Source organism: Lactuca serriola, chromosome 5 (assembly GCF_051521515.1).
Source record: "Lactuca serriola cultivar US96UC23 chromosome 5, Lser_US96UC23_V15, whole genome shotgun sequence".
In the NCBI taxonomy this organism is placed as follows: domain Eukaryota; kingdom Viridiplantae; phylum Streptophyta; class Magnoliopsida; order Asterales; family Asteraceae; genus Lactuca; species Lactuca serriola.
Window position 1 is genome coordinate 279,856,621 of NC_136412.1, and position 23,343 is coordinate 279,879,963.

At 32.2% G+C, this 23,343-nt stretch overlaps 2 protein-coding genes and 1 long non-coding RNA gene across 5 annotated transcripts; 1 reads left to right on the top strand and 2 right to left on the bottom strand.

Moving 5' to 3' along the window:
- The first annotated feature begins 7 nt into the window (after positions 1 to 7).
- Positions 8 to 2,574, top strand: LOC145054425 (uncharacterized). 3 transcript variants are annotated; one of them, XR_013684797.1, is made up of 7 exons: positions 8 to 519; positions 626 to 704; positions 860 to 954; positions 1,120 to 1,174; positions 1,338 to 1,443; positions 1,816 to 1,939; positions 2,131 to 2,574. It is a non-coding gene; the product is annotated as an uncharacterized LOC145054425 (long non-coding RNA). The 3 variants fall into 3 exon arrangements; XR_013684795.1 differs by having other exon boundaries at positions 9 to 519; positions 1,816 to 2,574; XR_013684796.1 differs by having other exon boundaries at positions 10 to 519; positions 653 to 704; positions 1,816 to 2,574.
- A 2,842-nt stretch (positions 2,575 to 5,416) lies between these two features.
- On the bottom strand, positions 5,417 to 6,822 carry LOC145051657 (auxin-responsive protein IAA1-like). The gene is made up of 5 exons (XM_078999522.1): positions 6,538 to 6,822; positions 6,228 to 6,409; positions 6,025 to 6,124; positions 5,864 to 5,928; positions 5,417 to 5,762 (listed from the first exon to the last, which is right to left on the bottom strand). The coding sequence occupies exons 1-5, from the start codon at positions 6,771 to 6,773 to the stop codon at positions 5,692 to 5,694; spliced, it is 654 nt and encodes a 217-aa protein (XP_078855648.1). The 5' UTR covers positions 6,774 to 6,822; the 3' UTR covers positions 5,417 to 5,691.
- A 9,132-nt stretch (positions 6,823 to 15,954) lies between these two features.
- On the bottom strand, positions 15,955 to 22,981 carry LOC145054426 (N-terminal acetyltransferase A complex auxiliary subunit NAA15-like). The gene is made up of 25 exons (XM_079002625.1): positions 22,752 to 22,981; positions 21,391 to 21,469; positions 21,230 to 21,312; positions 20,979 to 21,128; positions 20,683 to 20,798; positions 20,163 to 20,268; positions 20,001 to 20,072; positions 19,793 to 19,908; positions 19,582 to 19,714; positions 19,428 to 19,505; positions 19,276 to 19,329; positions 18,973 to 19,098; positions 18,803 to 18,898; positions 18,586 to 18,714; positions 18,416 to 18,498; positions 18,090 to 18,320; positions 17,888 to 18,020; positions 17,709 to 17,813; positions 17,495 to 17,626; positions 17,342 to 17,398; positions 17,168 to 17,265; positions 17,005 to 17,063; positions 16,767 to 16,881; positions 16,541 to 16,641; positions 15,955 to 16,376 (listed from the first exon to the last, which is right to left on the bottom strand). Exons 1-25 carry the CDS (start codon positions 22,800 to 22,802, stop codon positions 16,225 to 16,227), a joined length of 2,655 nt encoding a protein of 884 aa, XP_078858751.1. The 5' UTR covers positions 22,803 to 22,981; the 3' UTR covers positions 15,955 to 16,224.
- Between the last annotated feature and the right edge of the window lie 362 nt (positions 22,982 to 23,343).

The following is a 23,343-nucleotide window of genomic DNA, read 5'->3' on the forward strand; positions in this document are numbered from 1 at the left end:
GTACGTGATATCTAAATCTTAAGATACCTTATCTATTGATTTACCCTAATCTCCTCTACACACAAACAACCGCCATCAAACCAAATCCCCCTTCTGTTGTAAACACCGCCATATCCTCCTCTCTCTACCAGAAACCCTAACCATAACCCTAATTTTACGTCAACATCACACACCATTCAACGTCTCTACCATCGCCACCTGACTCCGGCAATATCACACACCCGCAGCGTACCACCACCTGTCTCCACCAAACCTCGTCCTCGCAACACCATCACAATCCATCTCTATCTCTATCTCTCTATAATCCCTTAATCCAAGATGCAATCGTTTCCTCAAATTTCTCCAAATTTGGACAAGAAACAATGGCGGGGGTTTCACTACCCAGTTCAAAATCAGAAAAATCGTCCCTTTACTCGACTTTATTACAGTTATCCAAGAACTCCACTACTGATCCTTCCCTCCTTCAGTCGCTCATCTCACGTTCTTCTATCATCAATAGCGAACGAATGACGGGGAAATGTAAGCTCTTTTTCGTAATTGATTGTTGTCTTACAGTCTTACTATTTTCCATTTGCCATTCGCTACTTGCTAATGTGGGTGTGTGGATGAATTTGTCTAATTATAGTGTTGTACATGCCTTTGATGTTCATAGTGAGAATGGGCTTCTTGCAAAAGAACGTGATGAATTTGTCAAATTGTTGCAGGTATTATAAAATTTACAGTTATTCTAAAGCTGATTGTTTTGCCTTAAAAGTAAATGGTTATAAGTGTAAATGATTTTGATTGTTTTTTTGAAGCTGTTGTTTTATCTTTTTTTACAATTTGTATTATACAAAAATGTACTTTTTTTTCAATGTAGGAATTGTTTGAATTGGAGAATGCAAAATAGGACCGTATGAGTGACTTGAAGGATGATTCATGTTTGATACATGCATAAACACCACCCAAGTTTATGTAAGTTAATGTTTTATCCCCTTTATGTGTGTATATATGTGTGTGGGTGTGTGTGTAAACATACACACATGTAAAAAAAATCTTAATCAAAGCTTCAAGTGGGACTAATTTTGGGAATTCATGGAAAAGGTAATATAAAACAAATTCATCTTGATTCTTGAACAGGTAAAAGCTTTATGATTGTCGCTGCTATCAAGGGCATTTTGGTCATCAATCATGAGTACATACAAAAACCCTAATGTTCTTCATTGGTTTCGATTTTTTATTCTTTACCTACCCCCTAAGTTGTTTTATTGCAAGTTGAACCATATGTCCATTGATTCTTCTTTGTACCATTCAGAGGGTTTTTTTGTTTGTTGATTGATTTCCATTTGCTCAAGCAGTGATGTTGTTATTCAGAGTCAACCAAGTGCAAGTTAATGTTACAGCTGCAATAAAGCCTACAAATGGTGAAAGATGAGTAAAACCCACAACCCCTAACTCATGGAGGTAAACCGTTAATTTTTATCTAATCATAACAAAATATACATATATAAAGGATTTATTGAAAGTATGATGCTATTTCATGCTTTGTAATTACAATGTTGGAAATAGCATCATACTTTCAGTAAATACTTTATTGTAGCATCCTACTTTCATTTTAGAAAAAGAACACTAAAAAAGAAAACTCAATGGCGTTGTATTTTTGTTTTTAGATTGTATTTGTTTCACCTGAATGTTTTTGATATTACTCTCCTTACAAAATTGTTGATGATTTTTAAACTTTACTGCATTAGTCTGCCTGTATTGTTTTGTTTTGTTTTGTTTATCGGGTTAAATGCAAGATATACAACTTACTTTCATTTATTTGGTTAAATTTAGGGATCACCAAAAGCTGATAAATGGGATTGTGTTAGCTGAATCCCCTGCCTTTTAAAAGCACCTGGTGGTTTCTGGATCTGCAATGATTCACATTGGTAGTAATCCAAATTTATCATCACAATTGGTTAGTTTGTTACTTTAACTATCATTTTTTGTATCATCCTTTTCATCTGTTAATTTTTTTTTCATGAATACCAAACTAACAAACAATTTTCAATTTCTATTGTCGTATTATTGATTTAATTGCATGTTTTTTATTTGATGATGATGGTTTTCCTATTTATTTTAATTCGAATACTTAAAACATTTTTCCAGGTGCCCGATTGGTAAAATTGACCATTACTTTGATTGACATGGAGCATTACATTTTCATTTTTTACCTATCGGGATATCAGAGCTTGTAAAGTTTTCAAGTTTAAATGCCCTAATTAGATAAAATTTGGATCTTTCTTGTTTTGTGCGTTACTATTCTTTTGCAGGTCAACTTTTGAATCAAAAGGGCATTATAGTGATACTTCCACAACACAAGATCACCACCAAATGGTTAATACCTCATAGAAATTTTTATTGCCACATTAATATGAAATTTAGCCACCCTTCCATATTCATGATTATTATAATTAAATGTCGATGTAATTAATGTCCATATGTGATTTTAGAATAAAACATATGAGAAATTGTTATCGTTATCGTTAGTGACTATGTAAAGAAGGCATATTATTTTATCAATATTTGCATGTCATATTATTAAGTTTTAAATGTTTGCCCGTAAGATATCCATAGTTATAAATTTAAATATAATTTTTTAAAATCTAATATGTAAGAAAGAAATACTAAATTTTCAGTTGAATTTTTAAACAGAAAAGGTAGTATATGTCCAACATAGTTTAGTCAAGAACAATTGTTAGATGTGATGACAGTAGCTTACTTAAAGTCCAAGTTGGTGCAAAAAACCAAAAAATATTTGATAGCCTACTCCAAGCCAAAGCTGTCTAAAAACCCCCAAAACATAACAAACAGCTGTAATAAAGAGTAGCTAAAAGGAATATGTCTGCCAAGGTGCAAAAACCAGTTTTTATTGCGTACAGTGGTTCGAGTTTGAAACCAGATCGGATCAGGTCAACGAAGTCAAATCCGGTTTAGACTAAAACCGGGAAATACTCGATCCTATACAAACAGGTTTGAACAAGATCAAAACCGGTTTTGAAAAAAAAACGCTTTGTCATAGTTTGGGAAAACTATATTCATAATAATTATATGTTGTCTTCCAAAAGAAATTAGGGTTTCTATTTTAAATTTATTTATTTACGTTTAATGAAGTTAATTAAAATGACAACTTATAACCAAAGAATGATTAGAGTTTCTGTTAATTACAAAACCATGTCATTTTACATATAAAAATCTGATTAGAGTTTAACATTTTCAATAATTTGAATGATTAGAGTTTTTGTTAATTACAAAACCATGTCATTTTACATATACAAATCTGATCTAAACGATAGTGATATGTTATAATTTTGGATTAGTGGATAAGATGAGTGGGTATTATATGATTCTAAGACCCTTGAAAGAGAATAGGTCTGGAACCGGCCGAAATCAGACCGGATCGAAAAGAACTAAAAACCCATTAAAGAGTAAATGGGGGAACCGAATACTATTAACCAGTTCCGGTTCGGTTTGGTTCTACTAGGAAGTGTGTTATCTAAGAAGGTGCTTAGTACCAAGACCAAATCAAACCAGATCAAAACTGAAAACCGAAAATGATAAATTGGGGTAACCAAGAACCTGATCGAAAACCACTAATCGGTTCCAACCGGTTCAAGTTCGATTTTAGCTTAAAAAGTTCATCCCTAACTTGTACTTCTATGTCATCATTGCATTGCCCAAGTACTATCATATTGTGTAAAAACTATTCATCAAACACCTACCTAAACTTTAAATGCTGAAACGAATATTCGTCGAAATAAAATAAGAGTCGTCCGAAAATTATTTGCCGAAAACAAAATAAAATCTATCTATCCGTCGAAATTAATGGATTTGAATTAGATTCTATTATTTCGTTGACAATATTATCCACAAAAAATGAGAATGACGATGAGATTAATGATTATTTGATCGACCGATTCCATGAAGAAGAGAGAATTTACTATAGTTTTGATGAAGCCATAGACAATATGAATAACTTCTATCACGTGTAATTCTTGAACACGTTCAGTGTTAGTGGTTTACCCCTCATTACCTACGTCTAAAAGTTCGATGTCGATAATATTGTTATGGTATCTTGACCCATGAAATGGATTGTGTAACGGCACCCGGTTGATATGTAAAACTTTTCAGTTTAATGTCATTGATGCCGAAATAGTTGGTCAACATGCTGGAAAGAGGGTATTTTTGCCAAGGATTCATCTATGTCTATCTGAAGATGACATGTTCCCATTCAAACTAGAGAGAATAATGTCCAATTCGATTATCTTTTAGATGAAAATCAATAAAGCTCAGGACAAACAATTCCAAATGTAGGTATATATCTTCGAGAATCGATATCTCGCATGACCAACTTTATGTGGCATTGTCGAAAGAGATATCATATGTAAATATAAAAGTATTAGTGAAGTGGGAAGAATAATTCAAAGACAGTGAAGTTTATACATTAAATGTTGTGTATAAAGAAGTAGTTGACGATTAATAATGTACAATCAGTCATGTGTTGTACACATTTGTAAACAATCACAACTCTTTATTTTTTTATTCTAACTGATTTCGTATAAAATCACTCTTATTAATAATTATTTAGATGTACTAAACTATTTCCACAAAATAACTAATTGTCTCTAGAAACTAATTTTTGAAAGATATTATTCATGCCCGTCGTTTGGACGGGTAAACGGTTAGTATATATATATATATATATATATATATATATATATATATATATATATATAAAGTTTTAAAATTTACATGTTTTAAATTTATTATTAGAAATAAAAATAATATGACAAAATTTCAAAGTTAAAGGGGCAATATATATTATTGTTCTAAGTTCTAGGGCGTTAATTGAAAGTATTGACAACTAAAATGAATTGGATCGTAAATCACGTTTTTACTTTGACTTTTTCATGTAAGTTAGTATAAAATTGGAAGCAAGAGCATACGGTAAGGGCGAATTTATTTGACGTCTCATAAATGCTCGTAACACCATAAACACTATTTCCTTGTTATGTTATAACAATATTTTGTTGGCGTTATAAGTATTGAAACCAAAATATTGATTGGCTGACATTTCTTTCTTTTTCTATTTTTCTCCTCTTAAACTTGTCGTAACTCATAACGAACACTATTTCTCCTTTCACTATTTCTCGATTGGTGTTATAATCGTCTCAACGGACTCATATATAATATATAATGCTCTATTATTGAAAGTAACGACACATGGGTCCCACTATAATTTACTTTGACTTTTTCATAGAAACTTGCTGCTGACATGTCACCCAACTAATCATAACATGCAAATACACGGTTTTTCAACATAAAACTTGTTTTAACCCATAGATTTATATATTACAATTCGTATAACGTATAAAGAGAAATCGTATTCCCAAAATATTAAAAAAATAATAATAAATCTCAATCACAGATTGAGAAAAAAAAGACTCTTTACATCGTGAACAATTATCCGTGTGTTAAATGTAAAACGGTGTGATCCAAGAAAACATACGACTGTTAACGTATATATATGTAACTGGATTTCAACCGCTTAAAAAAAATTATCTTTTATATGTATACAGTCACCGTCATATACCATATCCATTTCCCTTCGATCATATGCGAACGTAGTAAATTGAAGAAACTCGAATCATTTACACCCATGGATCATGATCACAGATGAAAAATACCTTTTTCAACAGCTAAAGATGGAGAATTTTGAAGGTGTTCTTGCCTACTTGGAACTGAATCAAAAACACACAAAAGGAAAATATTAACCCAGTTATAATCGCATGTGAAGGCTTCATCGTTTTCGTAATAGATTGTATAAAGATTTCGTTTTCACCTAGTCCATTAATGGCTTCTGAACTTCTCATTAACCTTATTCGCTTGCAAGTATCGAAGAACATCCTTTTGATTAAACAAATAAATAAAGAAACCCGTTGATTAATTTTGAAAAGTTGGAAGATTAATTCGTATGAGTTTATCAAGTTTGGGGGAACTTACGTCCATGGAACATCACCAATAAGCATCCAGTCCCCATCTTTATCCACATACGTTGTAACATATTCTTTTTCCATCAACTTTTTCTCATTCAATACGCTATCTGTAATTTTAATCGATATGTTGTGACGATCATATTTTAATAGAAAATAAAGTTGTGTGATAGTTTGGAACCCTAAATCATCAACTCGTCATCATATACTTACTTGTGAAACAGGAGAATATGTCTTCTAGAGCGAATAGAAGCTGCTGATAGCCTGTATATGATCCCAGGTCTACTTTTCTCAGATATGGTGCTCCGTCGACCGCCACCTTTACAAAATTAAAATTACTGTTCACGGCGTTCTTCCTGTGCATGTTCACCGGTGGCCATCCGACCACTCGTTCTCTGTAACATTCATATGAATGTATCAGTCTATGTATTTCTAATTCCCCTGAGTTGTTACTTACACTAACAGTGTGTCGATTTACAATTCCGAACAACGAACATAATTAATGGAAGAGATTACAACTTACGTTTCGGAAGGCGGTTTTGTAGCGTCGGAGCATTCAGTATCCGATTGATTAGCTTCGGAATCTTCGTTGCTGCTTAATTTCAAATCAATCGTTTCCGAGAATCGTCGCTTTACTCCCAACTTTCGACCTCGTGAATCCCCTGGTAAACCTAAGGTAAGCGCTGTTTCGTTGTGATTAAGGCCGTAATCGGCGGCTGTTGTTATCTCCGACGTGATTTTGGACGTCTCCGACGACATTTTGTTTGGTGAAGTGAAAAAGTTTCCAGTTTGAGATACGGATGCGTTGTGGGCATATTGCGTAGTTATAGAGGGAGTAAGCACCAAACAGTTATCCAGTTATAAGTCAACACGTGGCATTAGAATAAACGGTTGAGATTTTCTTTTGGGTAATGATGAAGGGCTGTTAGTCTAGTTGGTGATAGTGAGTACCAAATGTTGAGATGTTTTGGAGTACCGAATCAAACCCATGTGCCCGTGTGTGTAATTGATGAAAAAGAAAGTGAAACGGATACACATGTCGGGTATTTCGATTTTTCTTTTACATGATATTGGTTTTAGAAAGCAAAATTGTAAGAATGATTATAAATACCAATCTAATATATTATTTTGTAACACACAATATTTTCTTTTCTACTATTTGCTTAAAATGTCTTATTCAACTTCATCTTCAAGAACTTTTGACATGGTGCTACAAGCGGCAGTAAGCTTTGCTAAAATAGTGGCGGACAAGATTGAAAAACTATGCAACTAGGAAGCCAAAAATGTGAGGCGCAAAAAAAGAAAAATATATAAGAGAGAGATCGGGAAGCTGCCTACCAACTTCTCATGCATAATTATTGGGACAATGACTTAAAAGGGTAATAATTTTCTGATTTGTACACATTTAGTCACTGATTTTTTTCGTCTACATTTACTCATTCAACTTGTTAAACTGTACACATTTAGTCCTTATGACCGGCTACTTCAGGTTAGCCGGTAAAAAAACTTAATAGGGTAATATATTTCTCACTTTATACACATTTAGTCCTTAATATTTTTTTTTTTTGCAAAATAAGTAATTTTTGTTTTTATACTTATTCAACACTTATAAACGGTTTCTTTAGGTTTTTCCCACATCTTAAGTGGGATAGCCATATGGTGGCGAGATAGGTTGAGGTGATCCTGCTATATGTTGTAAGCCAAGATACCTGGTGCAGATCGGCTGTAAGCTGTAGGCACGGAGGCTCGAGAAGAGCGGTTAGGTTAAGGCGACATGCCGACAAACCCTGTGTATTCCAGTCCGATGACTGATTGGCCCTGTTGTGTGTTGGCATTCCAGTCGGATGACTGATTGGGCCAAGGTATTCCAATCTGATGAGTGTGAGTCCGTTATGCATGATAATATGTTTGTTGTATCGGCTATTTTGGGGGAACTTACTAAATTTTGTGATTACTTAGTTGTTTATGTTTTCAGGTTCTATCGTTGATCGTGGGAAGGCGAATACATGACTATACACACTCATCAACAGTATTGAGGATTCCGCGTTTCTTATATTACTCAGATTTTCAATAAATTTTGGAATAAACGTTTTTTTCTTAATAATGGATTTATAATTAGGGAGTTTTGTCTTATTTAAAAATGAAAAAATTTTGTTGTGAAAATGAGACGTTACATATAAACATTAGCAGCCACACGCACTTCATCAATGGTTGTCCCACGTAAGATGTCGTGAGAAAAAACTAAATAAATCATTCATAAGTACTGAATGAGTACAAATACAAAAATGACTTATTTTTAAACAAAAAAATATTAAGGACTAAATGTGTACAAAAAATATTAAGGACTAAATGTGTACAAAATGAGAAATATATTACCCTATTAAGTCATTTTCCCAGCTAACCTGAAGTAACCGGTCATAAGGACTGAATGTGTACAGTTTAACAAGTTGAAGGGGTAAATATGGACGAAAAAAAAAGTCGGTGACTAAATGTGTACAAATCAAAAAATATATTACCTTTTTAAGTCATAGTCCCTTATTTTGACAAACATCGTTTTTGAAGGATATTTTTTAGGGGGGCACTTCCGAACGCACAAACATTTGTTTCAACATATAGTTGAAGACGTGACGGAAGCTTGTTTATATTTCCAACATCCAATGCAAGAGGTACAATAGGTTTTAATCCATTAAAAAATGTGAAGTCAAATTTCATATGATAATAGATGAAACCCCACCTGATACACTAGATGATAATCTTAGGATTTCTCCAAGTATCACATGAGAAAGTCTTCACAAAATTTGCAATCAGGTTATGAAGTTGTATGGTCCACGATATTTGCATTAACATACTTACAATGACATCCAACAATTGTATGTTCATCATGTAAACGTACACGGCTTCCCTATAATGTTAAGAAGTTTGTATGACCTCGACTGGAAATACGATAATTATTCAAATGTATATCATGATCAATACACATAAGTTGTCAAACGGCCATACTTGAAGTTGTGGCCTAATCCATGACGGATTTACAAAGAAAATTCAGGGGTTACATAAATTTTTTAAGGGTTGCACTACTAGAAAAAAACTCATTTATGAATGCAGTTTTCGTCACAAAATTGTCAATAAACCTACGAATTTACACTAAAGTCACAAATATTAGACTTTGTGATGGATTGCCAACAAATTCGTGACGGATTTTTACGAATTTTCATTAAACTTACGTTTGACGGAAAAATTTGAGGGGTAGTCCATGCTCCTCCGTGCAACATAGTAAATCTGCCTCTGGGCCTAATAGGTTTGTGGATCTGACATGTTTTCTTTGGTGTTCCCCGTTTTCATAATGACATCAATGTATATAATATGTTGTTGGAATAAGTATGTAATTGTTTTTTGTTTCTAAAATGTGAATATGTATAGCGACTAAACTCTGCGACGAGATATCGTCATAGAAGCCATTCTTTAGCGACGAATAACCGAATGGCAACATTTTTAGCAAACAACAAACGACTTTTCGTTGTTTTGTATCTTATACGTACAACGACTTCCTTATATAATGTGATGGCATGTATATAACTAAAACCCTTATCCTCATAGTGTTTTGGTTTCTTGGAAATGAAGGATGATTTCTTTAGTTAATTTGTTTTTGTCAATGACGCCACGTTCGTGGTCATCAAACGTGATTTCATGTAAAACATTGGCTTTTAACTGAAAATTATAATAAGTAACAAAAGCAGATCTTAAAAATCCCATTACAAGCTAAAGAAACATCCCCACCTTTTTAAACAAATATTTCCGTTTTCAAGCGGTACACTATTTTTGTTACTTAATGTTTAGAAATATGTTTTGCTTTTTTTTTTTTGTATATTATAAATATAATTTCGTTAAAACTTAAAATACAGTTCAGAACATGGATCATTGAGCTCAAACCAATGTTATGGAAACCAAACTCTCTTAAATCAATTGCTTCTTATGGAGATGTTAATAGGGCTCGGCCAACTTCGTGTATTGACCAAATAGGGTTAGAAAAGGACACGACTGAGTCATAACACATGGGTGTTTTCTTTCCATGTGAGAATATGCATGTAGTGCTTGGCTCTTTAAAAAACCTTCTAATTACGGCTAAACAATATGCAATGCATACATGCATCTTTGTTTTTCTCTAAATGAAAAAACAAGATAGAAGATAAAGTTGGTTACGTTGCGTCTAAAATTTTCATTACCGGTTTCAAGATTTTTTTCAAAAATAATGGGTGACTGCATGTAGTTGATGAGTCTCGATGTTTATTAATTAAAATATTTTCGCAAGTTATGGTTAAATACAATGTTAAAACTTAATTAAACTTGTACCTCATCGGTCATTCCAACATGTCTGGGTTTATTTGTCAAAATTTAACGTAACACGATATTAATTATCACAACTATTAGTCATTGTTGATTACTATAAACTTATTTTAACTAGGCAATTAAGTTAAAACATCAATTGATGGAAGTTGATTTATCGAGTATACACGAATTGATATTAAAACTCGAGAGCTTCCATTAGTCAAATGTAAAGATACAAAAATATATAAATATTTAGTCAAAACATATGATAACATGATATATTATCACAAATAATTAATTATTAATCACGGTTAGGTACTACGTACGTACTTAATCTAATCCGGAGGCTTTTCTTTCCTTTGAGCTAATCAACCCTAAGCAACCACTTATTGCATCACTTTATTTGGTTTAAAGAGCAATAAGTAATGGCCAAATTATATATATATATATATATATATATATATATATATATATATATATATATATATATATATATATATATATATATATATATATATATATATATATATATATATATATATAGAGAGAGAGAGAGAGAGAGAGAGAGAGAGAGAAAGAAAGAGAAAATGTTCAAATATTTTAACTAAGTATTGTATGAATATAGGAATGATTGTGGGTCAATCAAATTTTAAAAATAAATTAAATAATTAAATAAATAAATAATGATATTTAAGTAATTTGATAAATAAATTCCAAAAATATTTCCTATGTTATGGTACTTTACCTAATTTATCAGCCGTCACTTTCAAAACCCCTCGTTCCACCGTATAGAAACATTGACCCACAAAATCATCATCAAGAAGCCTCCGACTGATATCTTCATCACCGATTGTAGACATTGGTTGATGCACGTCGGCCATCCAATCACCGGTTTCTGACCACCACCATCATCTTCATCGCCGACGACAACCACCATATTCTTGTTTTTCCGGTTGCTGAGCACCACCATCATCTTCATCGCATACGACCACCATGACTACCCACTTCCTTCCTCATAGCCACCATTGTCGACGATACCACAACTACCCTCTTCGATCAAAACAAAAGATGTAGGGAATGACGAACGAGGAAGACAAGAATCCGACCAAAGACCAAGATACTCATATCAATTTGAAAGGAGAAGGACAGGTTAGGGTTTATCTTTTTTTATCGGCAAGGGGGCGTCAAAGCCAAATCGAAAATTGGTTCTTGGTACTTTTCTTTTTCTCAAATTATAAATGTTACATCTAATTAACCTCGTTGATGAAACTTTCCGTAGTTGAGATTGTCCCGTAATTGATTTAGATCTGCAATTGATTTCGAATAATAATTCAAAACTCACAATTGATTACACTGTTGGATTAGTGTCTAAGTCCATAACTATTTTGGTATGTACTTGACCCGATGGTGCATGGTCCTTTTGGGTTGCCTTCACCAAAGCAACTTGATAGGATGAATTATGGAGAGAAAGGATTAAATATGATTTATTAATATATTATGAGAATAATATATTAAAGGAGAAATCATATTGTTTAATTAATATTAGTCAATAATTAATTGGTAATTAGTTTTGTGACTAAAAGAGATTAATTAAACTTAAGGGACTGGAATTGTAATTATAAGATAATTGCAATTTGGGCCATGGATTATCGTAAATTAAGGAGTGGACGAATTCTATGGGGAAACCCATATGGAAATCGTCCAAGGCCTTAATTAAATGAGTCCATGGGTTGCTTAGGGCTTAAACATCCAAATTAGGGTTTCCTTGTTAGATAGCCCTAATAGCCTCACTATAAATAGACCCCTTAAGGACCAAAAACGAAAACAAGCAACCTTCTAGGGTTTCACACGTTTTAGGGTAGCCTCCATCCTCTCTCCTCTTCATCCTCTTGCTTATGGTGTTTGTGAACCATTAGAGGAGTGACAATTGTGACTCTAAGCTTTCTAAAGTCAATACAAGGAGATTTGGGATTGTTATTGCTACATAACAATCAAGGTAACATCTTAAACCTATTCTCATGTTAATATGATTACTTGAATGCTAGAATTAGGGTTTATAGTCTTGGATAACTTGCATGTACAATAGAGAAACCTAGATCCAAGCATTAGGGTTTGTATGAGCACATAGGATGTTCTTAGGTCCAAAACCCATCATACACAATCACCAATCTTCTGGTTGTTGTCATAATCGCTTTCACATTTGGAGAATTTAGCCATACCAATGATGACAAACCCAATTTTCTAGTCCAGCTTTCTCAGGTATAATCAGCACATAAACCATTCGATAAAATGCATCAGTGAATCACACATTCATAGTCCATATACATTCTTGAGTTGTGAATTACAATATGCTTCTTTTCAGAATAATTGGCCAAGCGTTATGTTTGCAATGGCAGGCGGGGTGGTTTTAAGCCTTGGAAATCTATCAACACAATATGCTTGGGCATTCATTGGTTTATCGGTAAATGAGGTCATCACTGCAAGTATTACAGTTGTTATAAATATCATCATCATTAACATGACTATTTTGGAACATATTTGGGACCATGATTTTGAGTTTGTGAATAGGTGATAGGTACAACTTTGAACTACTTTTTAGACGATAAAATCAATAGAGCTGAGATACTTTTCCTAAGGGTTTCATGTTTCTTGATTGTTATGTGTCTTGGTTCTATTGTGTATGCCAAAACTTGATGGAGTAAAAGGTTCTCAAATTGACAAAAAAGGATATATGTTTTTTTTTTGGTGTGATCATATATCAAACTACTGACTTGTAGTTTTTGGAACTCTAACACTTGATACGTAGCAGATCAATTAGCAACGGGTCATACGTGATATCAAGTAAGACTACTTGGAATTTTCACTGAACTTTAATTTTAAGTTGGATTATTAGTTTGATATTTCTTTTTGATTATCAGAAAAGGATCTGGAGGTTGGAACTGGTAAAGGAGAGAAAGCAAAAGCAGGGACTGCAAGTTTCCTTATTTAGGGTTCTTTTGGAATTATATTTTAGGTAACAATTTAACATGGTTGATTGTATTGAGCTTTTTGGATGCATTCTTTGTGATATATTGTTTATGTTTTTACTAAATATGTTAGTTGACCACTATGTTAGAACATACATAAAGTCAATCTCAAAAAGTATCTTTATCTTGAAAATTTGTCAATTCTATTAGAATTATCCATTTTATTAAGCTATATGTATTGCTTTTTATATTTATAAAATTCTGAAAGAATTAAAGTTGATAAAATTCTTGTAGTAGTATTCTACTTACATAGTTTTTTATGGGTTTAGGTTTTGAAAAGGTTGCCACTGATATGAAATCAAGTAAGTTCAAGAACATACGAACACATACATGAGAAAGACTTGGAATCGAGTTCAAGAACAAGTGTTTTCTACCAAAATTTACATTGTTATGATTATACATCACATTTTTGTAAGAATAGTTTGAATCAAGTCGAGTATTTTGACCATTCAAGGAGATCAAGTGTATTTGTTCAAGTATTGTATATTTAAGAATGCTATTTGTTAAGAATTTTATTAATTTTTTATGAAATTCTGTTAGAATATGTATAATTATAGTAAAATGTATAAGACTATTACTCTGTAAAAATATGTATGAATTTGTATTTAAGTTCGGATGTCTACAAATATATATAAGAATGTTGTTATTATTCAACTGGTGTTCAAGAATCTTGTTATTCTTCAATTTGATAACCTTTAATCCATTAAGCTTTGCTTGATATCTTTGGCATTAGATACATACACAACAGAAGCAAGACAAACAACAATCAAAAAACATGCAACCCCTTGGAAAAGTATCTCAGCTCTGTTGATTTTATCGTCTAAAAAATAGTTCAAAGTTGTACCTATCACCCATTCACAAACTCAAAATCATGGTCCCAAATATGTTCCAAAATAGTCATGTTAATGATGATGATACATATAACAACTGTAATACTTGCAATGATGACCTCAGTTATTGATAAACCAACGAATGCCCAAGCATATTGTGTTGAAAGATTTCCAAGGCTTAAAACCACCCTGCCTGCCATTGCAAACAGAATGCTTGGCCAATTATTCTGAAAAGAAACATATTGTAATTCACAACTCAAGAATGCATATGGACTAGTAAAGTTGGTGTAAGGTATTTTTTTTAATATACTTTTCACTTTAATACATTTATGTTTTAACCAAATTATAAAGTGTCATATTTTCCAGGATATAAATTGTTGATTAAATTATGTAAAAACATAAAAAATATAAATAAAAAAAAATTAATTTTTTTTGTAGGATGTTGTTGATTGTCCATAGTGGATTGTCCCATTTCACGTGTTTAAATCGTTGGCATAAGAGGTAATAAGTATATATTTTTATTTTTTTATAATTGAAAAAGTTAATTTTTACTTTCATAATTGTTTTGAAATTGCAGTATGATTTGGAGCTTGTTTTTTGTGAAGAATTCACATGCATTTGTTCATGAGTACATGAAAAAGCCTGAATTTATTGAACTAATGAGAAGACTTGGTGCTTTAGGTGATGGGAACCAAGACCAACAAATATAAGGATGTATAAAATTTGTAAATTTTGTTTCTGTTTAATATAATTTCTGGTTCCCTACTCCCTAGTATGCAGGGACGGACGCAGAAATACACAGTAGGTGTTGCCGCGGTTGAAGAGGTGTTGTCGGTGCATGAAAAATAGGCAAAAAACCAAAAAAATCGTAATGTTTTCCATTGCGTACGGGAAAACTAGGTGTTGCCGGTGCCACACCGGGACACCAAGTAAAACCGTCCCTGCTAGTATGCAATGATTATCAGTTCTAAGTGGTTGTGAAAGAATCTTTCTTAATTTAATATAATAAATATTTTTATATTCATGTAAAGACTTATTGCATTACAGAATAAGTCTAGATTTAATCCAAAAATCTTTGAGTTCCTCATCATAATAAATATTCGTTCGGTTTATTGTTTCCCAGCCATCAAACATGAGATTTATTTCTAAGGTATGTTCAAAACAATTATATCATTATGCAGAGAACATTATCACATTAATGAGTTCATATATTATTCTTTAAAAGGTATGCTATCAACATTCATATAGTTTTATTGATCTGATTTTATTAATATTTATTTTTCTGCTTATACTATATTTTTTATGTATTACAAACAACATACGAATATATTACTTGTTATAAAATAAGTTAAATAGCACAGAATGTTTTATTTAATATGATCTTAAACTTTGAATCGAAAACACAAATTGAATTTTCAAACCAATGTTTTTTGCATAATTTCACTGTTGATGAAAAAAAAACACGAGTTACTTTCTGTTTAGGATTAGTTCTACAGTTTTACGTCATCATTTCTAATTAATTGTTTTTGGATAATTTATAACTTGATAGTATATTGATATCTTGCACATATTTATATTTAAATTATTTTCTTTTTTCAGTCGCAATAATCTTTTTATAACTTTCAAAACTTCAATTTGATTCCACATCAGAATAAGAATGCTATAATAAACAAATAAAAGAAATACATTACCATTTTAACTGCAAAAAGCCAACACTACCATGAAGCACGTTCGTTATTATTGATACAAGGTCTAGAATCACTCAAAAATCATGCCAAAATTTTTGCAAATAAATATAGCATTTATACAACATAAAGAGACATAAGAAGTAAATTATACACATTTTCAAGGGAATCGTGATCCCATGAAGAAAAGAAACAGCTTTGAAAATAACAAAAAATAGTAGTCACTCCAAGATATGTGGAGGTTTTTTTTTTTTCTCATGGGGTCAGGAAACTTTATCCTACAACCGCAACATAATTTAATCCTACAACTTGTGATTTTTAAGTTTTAAGTGGTTGTGTTGTGTTAGACAATTGCTAAATTCTTGATTGCATCTAACTTTCCTATTTTACCATTTGATATTCCCCCATTTTCTTCAGCTTTTGTTTGAGTGGAGCACAGGCTCCCTTCAAAGTAGGTTGAGTATGGAAATTCTTCTCCACATCGCTTTTTCCATCCTACAAAAGAAATACCAACATACTTCTATTATTATAGCATTCTACTTCTTTTTGTTGTTATTAGGGATTGTATTTTTGAAAAATCTACTCAACTATAGCATTGTGCTTTCAATTCTTTCTTATATGGGCATTGACAAATTCAATGAAAAAAAAAGGGGGCTTACTTAGAGCAGCATCCCGATCATCAAAAGTAGACACCAAAATCTTGTGAACTGCAACACAGTCTTTGAGCTTCCATTCTTTCACGGATCCAAGTGATCCGTTACTAATTCAGGGGCAAAACAGACATTCAAGCATATCATGGATTAGTATAATGACTCTCATTCAAGTAAATAAGAAACTCATCTAAAAAATCTAATTTAATCCTGATTTTAATTAATGTAGGGTTACCTTGAAATGGGGGAGTTATTGAGTGATTCTTGGATCAAAGTGATGGCTTCTGCCTTTTTGTTTGGTTCTAAACAATACATCATTTCAGCTACAGCTGCTCTATGCATCAACGAATCTACAAAATCACCAACAAACCAACTCTCTTAAATAAAAAAACGAGCATTTATTATTTAATAATATATATGACCTTAAAGAAACAGGTGTGAGCAGGATTTTTTTTGTAACAAATGTTAGTTACCTTTATGTTGCTCAAGGAAAACAGTGTTTGCCTCCATTAGAGATTTACCATGCAGCTGACTAGAAAAAAGAAAAAGACAAAATATTTAATAATAATAACAAATGACTTGTAGAAACAAAGACAAGGGAGCATGAATTATTTAAAAAAAAAAAAAAAAAAATACCTGAAACTTGGTCTTTCTGCTTCTAATACACCAGAAATAAGTTTTTCAGAATCAGTTGTAGGAACAGGCCTTGATGCCACCTTATGGAAGAATCTTATCTGTGAAAGTGAAACCCAGAATTAAAATTAAAATGTTATTGAATAAAATATAAAATTTTAAATATGACACACATACCAAGCAGCGATGAGAGTCTGGATTTTCAGCATCTAGTTGTACCAAGTGCTTCAAAGCCTTCACAAAATAGAAAAGTCATTAAAAAATTAGGATTATAAATCCTAATAATATATAGTATCACAATTCACAAATATTAGTATATTATATTATTACCTGTAGGGCAAGCAAGATTTTTTGCTTTCTGATATTCACTTCAAAAGAAAGCAGATGTGTCTCCAAGTGATCAGGTGAATGCTTCTGAAGAAGTTTCAGATACTTTCCAGCTTCCATTAAAGGATCTTCAACCTAGTAAGTTCATATACAAAACCTTATATCAATATATTATATCTAATATATTTTAATATGAATAAATGATATTAGTAAAAACCTGCAATAATTTGTCTCCATTTGGATCCGGATCAACCGTCTTAACATTTCTTTTCCCATATTTGGAAACACCAACATTAGCTTCCTCATTCTTCACTTCCGCCTCCTGAACAACCATTAAAACAATAGATGTCATGCACAAGGGCAAAACCGTAAAATCTCACCAAAATGAAAATATACCTTTTTTGCCCTTGCTTCAGCCTTCCTCTGTTTTTGCCTCAGTTTCTTCTTTTGTGAAGCAGGCATTTTTGCCAGCTCATCATCTTCTTCAGTTGATGATGTCGGAGGAGAATCATACAACTTGATATAACATCTGTATAACTAAAAACTTTAGGTACAAGAAATTAAAAAAAAAAAAAAAAAAAAGGTTTTGACTTTTGACCTTATAGCTCCAGCAGCTGCCTTGCGAAAATAAGCATGAGCATGAAGACGATCTTGGAATCTTAGCATTTCAATATAAGCACGAAGAGTCATTTTTCTTAAACAATAAGAATGGAAATCAAATTGGTCTTCTGTTATATCTGCATAATGTTTCTCAACACCCAAAAACTTTTTTAATGCACGTCCAACCTCATTTTGCCTCAAATAACTTTCTCCAGAAGCAAGTTCATACCTTTCAATTTTTTTTATTAAAAAAGAAAATCAGTACATTTTATTAGAAAGGTAAAAGATATAAATTTCAGCATAAAGTTGGTAACAAGGACTAACCACATGCACTGCATGTCATGAAGATTATTATGTTGATCACCATCTTTTGTGAAGAGTACAGCCGTCTTTTCCGCAAGTGAAACCTGTGAAAACATCATGTCAAGGGGGTTAGAAAAAAAAAAATAAAGACTAAAACTATATGAAAATATAAAAAATATATATATATGAACCTGATCAGCCTGAAGCATTCTTTTAACACATTGACTATTTACATAACGATCTGCAAGATCCATGCATCTAGCTTCATCTGCCAATGCAGCTGCTTCTGCAAAGTCTCCAGCATGCTTTAGTATCTTGCTCTGTACAAAATATAAAAAAATAAAATAGTCATCATTACAACTTTTCCTCTCACATAAAATGTAAATGAATCTGTTTAATTAAGCAGACCTTGACAGAGTATAAATCAATAACAGTTGGAGTATGTTGCATGGCTTCCTCAATTTTTGCAAGCGCCACGTCATACTGGCCCCGTCTGTCATAATGCTGCATTACAACCACATAAGAATAAGAATATGAAATTTTATAAAAGTTTATACAGATTTATAGTGGAAAAAAACCTGAGCCAAATAAAATAATGTCCACATAAGCGTTGAAGGTGGCTCTTTTTCTGACTTTCCAGGGTATCCACCTGTCTTTTTAAGTGATTCTTCCAAACCAAGCACCAATTTTTCAAGAATATTAGCCTGTAAAAAAGGTGAATAATATATATATATATAAATTTCAATACTTTCTTTCATTATTATTTCTGACATATATATATATATATATATATATATATATATATATATATATATATATATATGTCAGAAATAATAATGAAAGAAAGTATTGAAATTTAAAACCTTTATAGAGGCACAAACCTTGCCAGGATGATCATACAGAGGAGAAAGATCAGAAAACAGTGATGGAACTCCCTGCATTTGTCATTAATAGGAGTATAAATTTACATAAAAAGAAAGATCATAATTCATAAATGGAAAATAGATATTAAAAAGAAGCAAAATATGAGTACCTTTGTTAAGAGAGGCCTGATATAACTGTCTGCTGCATCACGAAACTTTTCAGCAACAAGAAAATCTAGTGGGATCCTCTAAAAGAAAATGTTGTGATTTAGATAATCTAATTGGCATAAAAAAAATAGAGATATTTTAAATTTTTTTAGTCACCTTAACAGCAGAAGACCAGGTGTATTGTTCCCCAAGAGATTTATAGAGAGCATCCAACTTATCTATTTCATCAGATGAATATTGACCAGTCTTCGAGTGTAGTCCAACACATTTTTGTAATCCTTCGTAGTATCTGAATAAATAAAAAAGGATCAATTAATTTTGGATTTTTACAAATTTTATGAAGTAATAGGAGAATACTGGAGTCTACTTGTAGTTGTCAGGATTCATTGTAAGCAGCACCCTGTACAACTTTTCACCTTCCTCAAAAGAATTAAGCTTCACAAGGAGAGAAACCTCCTCTTCCTTGTAGGATAATCTATCAACCTATTATAAGTTATAACAAAGAATATATTGTTATCAAATGAAGCCAAGTATTCATGTCATTATTATACAAAGTAAGTATAAAATAAGCTTACAATCTTGAACTCTTTTTTTCTCAACTCCTTTAGAGCTTTCTCTAGAAGCCCACATTCCTCCAATAAAGATATCTGGGCAATAGAAAATTATAACAAGATATGTAAGGTTAATTTTTATGAAGGTTTTATAAAGATAGCATTATTATTTATCACAAATATTACCTTGTATAACAGCATTTCCCCATGCTCGCAACGTTCATTTTCTGGAGGATAATCATCCTCAAGAGTTCCTTCATATGCTTCCAGGATATCAATTGCTTTCGATGCACTTGTAAAACACCCATAAACAAGTTACAAAATTTACTTTATTAATAAAATTAAAAGTTATAATACAATGTTACTTACTATCTTTTAGAACTCACAATTTAATAATCAAAAGAGAGTTGATATTCATACAACCAACTTATAGATGTGAATCTATGCATAGCTAGTTTATATAAGAATGCCTCTTTGAACACTGTGTGATGTAAATACTAATAATAATAGCAAAAGTTCAAATAAAAATATACATACACTCATACAGAATGATTCTGAAATTATCCATAAAAACAGAGACAGACACAGGGCACACGCAAGAAACTTTTACAGGCATACAAAGATCTTATAAATAACAAAAAGATCACAAAAGTAACATTTTGATTACATTATTTTTTGAAAAAAAAGACAAAAGCCCACAACTTACTTTGAGTTTAAATGATGAGAAACTGCAAAACCAATCCAATTCATCCGATGATTAGGTTTCAAAGTCAGCAATTGCTGTCTAGTTTCAACAAAACCTGCCAAGTCACGCATTTGTGCCTAAAATTGGGAAAGAAAAGGCACCATTACACAATTGTATCAGTGACAATCTTACATAGATAATAACTCCTTTTATTGTAAGGATATATATTATATTATATTATATTATATTATATTATATTATATTATATTATATTATATTATATTATATTATATTATGTTATATTATATTATAGATACCTGTAAAAGTGATAGGTCTCTAAGTATTTCAATGTTGTCAGGATCTATCCTCAGAGCATTCCTATAACATTTTATTGCCTCTCTGTACTCTCTGTCTGACCGATACAGAAGACCATAGACATGCCAACAAACATGGCTTTTCAAGTCATTCTACAATTGAGTAATAAGTGAATAAACATTATGACAATGTAACTAATATAAAAAAAAATCAAATAAAAATACTCAAAAGTTTAATTTAGAAGTTATCCAACCTTCAATCCCAGACGTACAAGCTCATATGCTTCTGGCTTTCGGTCCATGCAGTTCAATGTCAATCCCTTCATTGAAAGAGTTTCTATTGACAAGAAAGGTAATAAAGATGAGAACAATTTTAGAGGTCAAGAGCATTTGATAATGAACACAGTTCACAAACCTCCATGATCTGGGAACTTCTTCAAGATAGCATCTGCAGCCTTTAGCCCCTTTTTATACTGTTTTGTTTCATATGATTTCTGCCAAAGAGACAATCAACAGAGCATGCATTATTTCCCCAGGAAACAACTCAATACATAGACAACAGTTCTGGTTACAAAAGGATAGCAGCAGCATCCAATAAGGCAATGTAACATGTGGTTAATAGTGGTTAACACTCGTGATAGGATCAAAGATTGTCCTAAATAATATCAAGATGAATTTGTATAACCTAGAACTACACGTGAGTTATTTATTGAGATTAAATTAAGGGTTGAGATAAGGTGTAGGGAAATCAATATGGTTTTAAACAAGAGAGATCATCAATAATTAGACAGCTTATGAGAAGACAAAGGGGGCATGAAACCGACATCAACATGTCTTTAATGATGTAGAAAAGATGCAGGATATTGTGCATTCAGGCTTCTTTTTTGTAGAAATGCTTTCAGTTAGATTAGTTTTGTACTTGATCAATATAGGTCAAGGGTATATCAGAAAAGTCAATAGCTAATTAGTCTCACCAAGAGTCTAATGTCCTTAGACAAAAAAAAATAAACAATGATAAGAGAGGAAGAGGTCTGACAACTTGAAACAGGAAAAGTATTGGAGGGAGATTCGAGGGCATTGAACATCTAATGAGTTGATTTTAGATAGAAGTACATGATGTTCTCATTGACATTAAACAATTAGGGTTCACTTCTTAGTGTTTTCTTTTGAGTTCTACTGTTTTAGTTTTCTTCTATGGTCATTTTTAACTACCCCTAACTAGTTTGGGAGAAAAGGCTTGTTCTGTACTATGCATTCAGATTTTGAGGTCTGGTAGTGCTTCTGAAACCACTAGTCCAGTTAGATAGCTGCACAATAAACTGTTTCCAGTAAATTGTAAGAAACTTCACCACACTGACTCCAGCTGTTACATAATCTTTGCGGATAAACTATAGCATCTGATCCCAACTCAGTCGTATTTCAATGGACTTCCAAGTGACATTAACCTTAAGTTTTCATCGACAAAAAATAACAAAATTTCCACAATTCATTCAATGTGATAAACCAAAACACATTAGTAATCAATGAAACCAACATCCAGCCATTCTCCTGAACCCAAACCTAATCAAGATTACAGAAAATCGTACGTTTACGTTAATTCGAGACACATACTTAAGAATTTACAATTTACGATCCAAAATCTTCACAATACAAGACTAACCAGTCAACAATACAATATCTTTCATGCACATAAAGATAACTAGGGTTTTAAAGAGTGGGGAGGAAGATATTACGAATTGGCGAAGTTATTAAACTCATTAAGATTGTAGAGCTTACGACGATGAGCTTGAAGAGGTTGGCCTCTTTAGGAGGAAGCGAAGCGCCCATTGTTTGTGTTGCAGATTAGACGATTTGTAGAGAGAGAAAGTATGTATAGAGAATGAGAGTAGAGAGAGATTTGATAGTTTTTGAGGGTTTATAAGGCGACGTGTGATGTGAAAGAGATGGGGTGAAAGGGGTGACTGGTGGCGTTTATCTTCTGCAACCCTACTCACAAAAGAAAATTAAGGGAGCGGAGGTGCAAAGGGTGCGTTTATGATTTCCACTTCTTAAAGGGTGTATGTGTAAGTTCCATTTCTTAAAGAGTGTGTTTGTAATTTCTATTTCTTAAATATTTATATATATTAAAGTAAAATATTTAATTAAGTGTATCAAATACTTTAGACTATTGGATTTACCGATTTACTCAAGCACCGAAACAAACTTAAGATGGACATTATCGTGCATATGAAGCTTGGTAAACGGCTTCAGGGAGGGCATTCTCGTTGGAAACACAAGCCCATCAGCTATAAACTTAAGGGTATGTTCGGCACGAAGCTTTTGAAAATTTCTAACTTCCAACGTTTAACAAAACGCTCCATTTTAAACA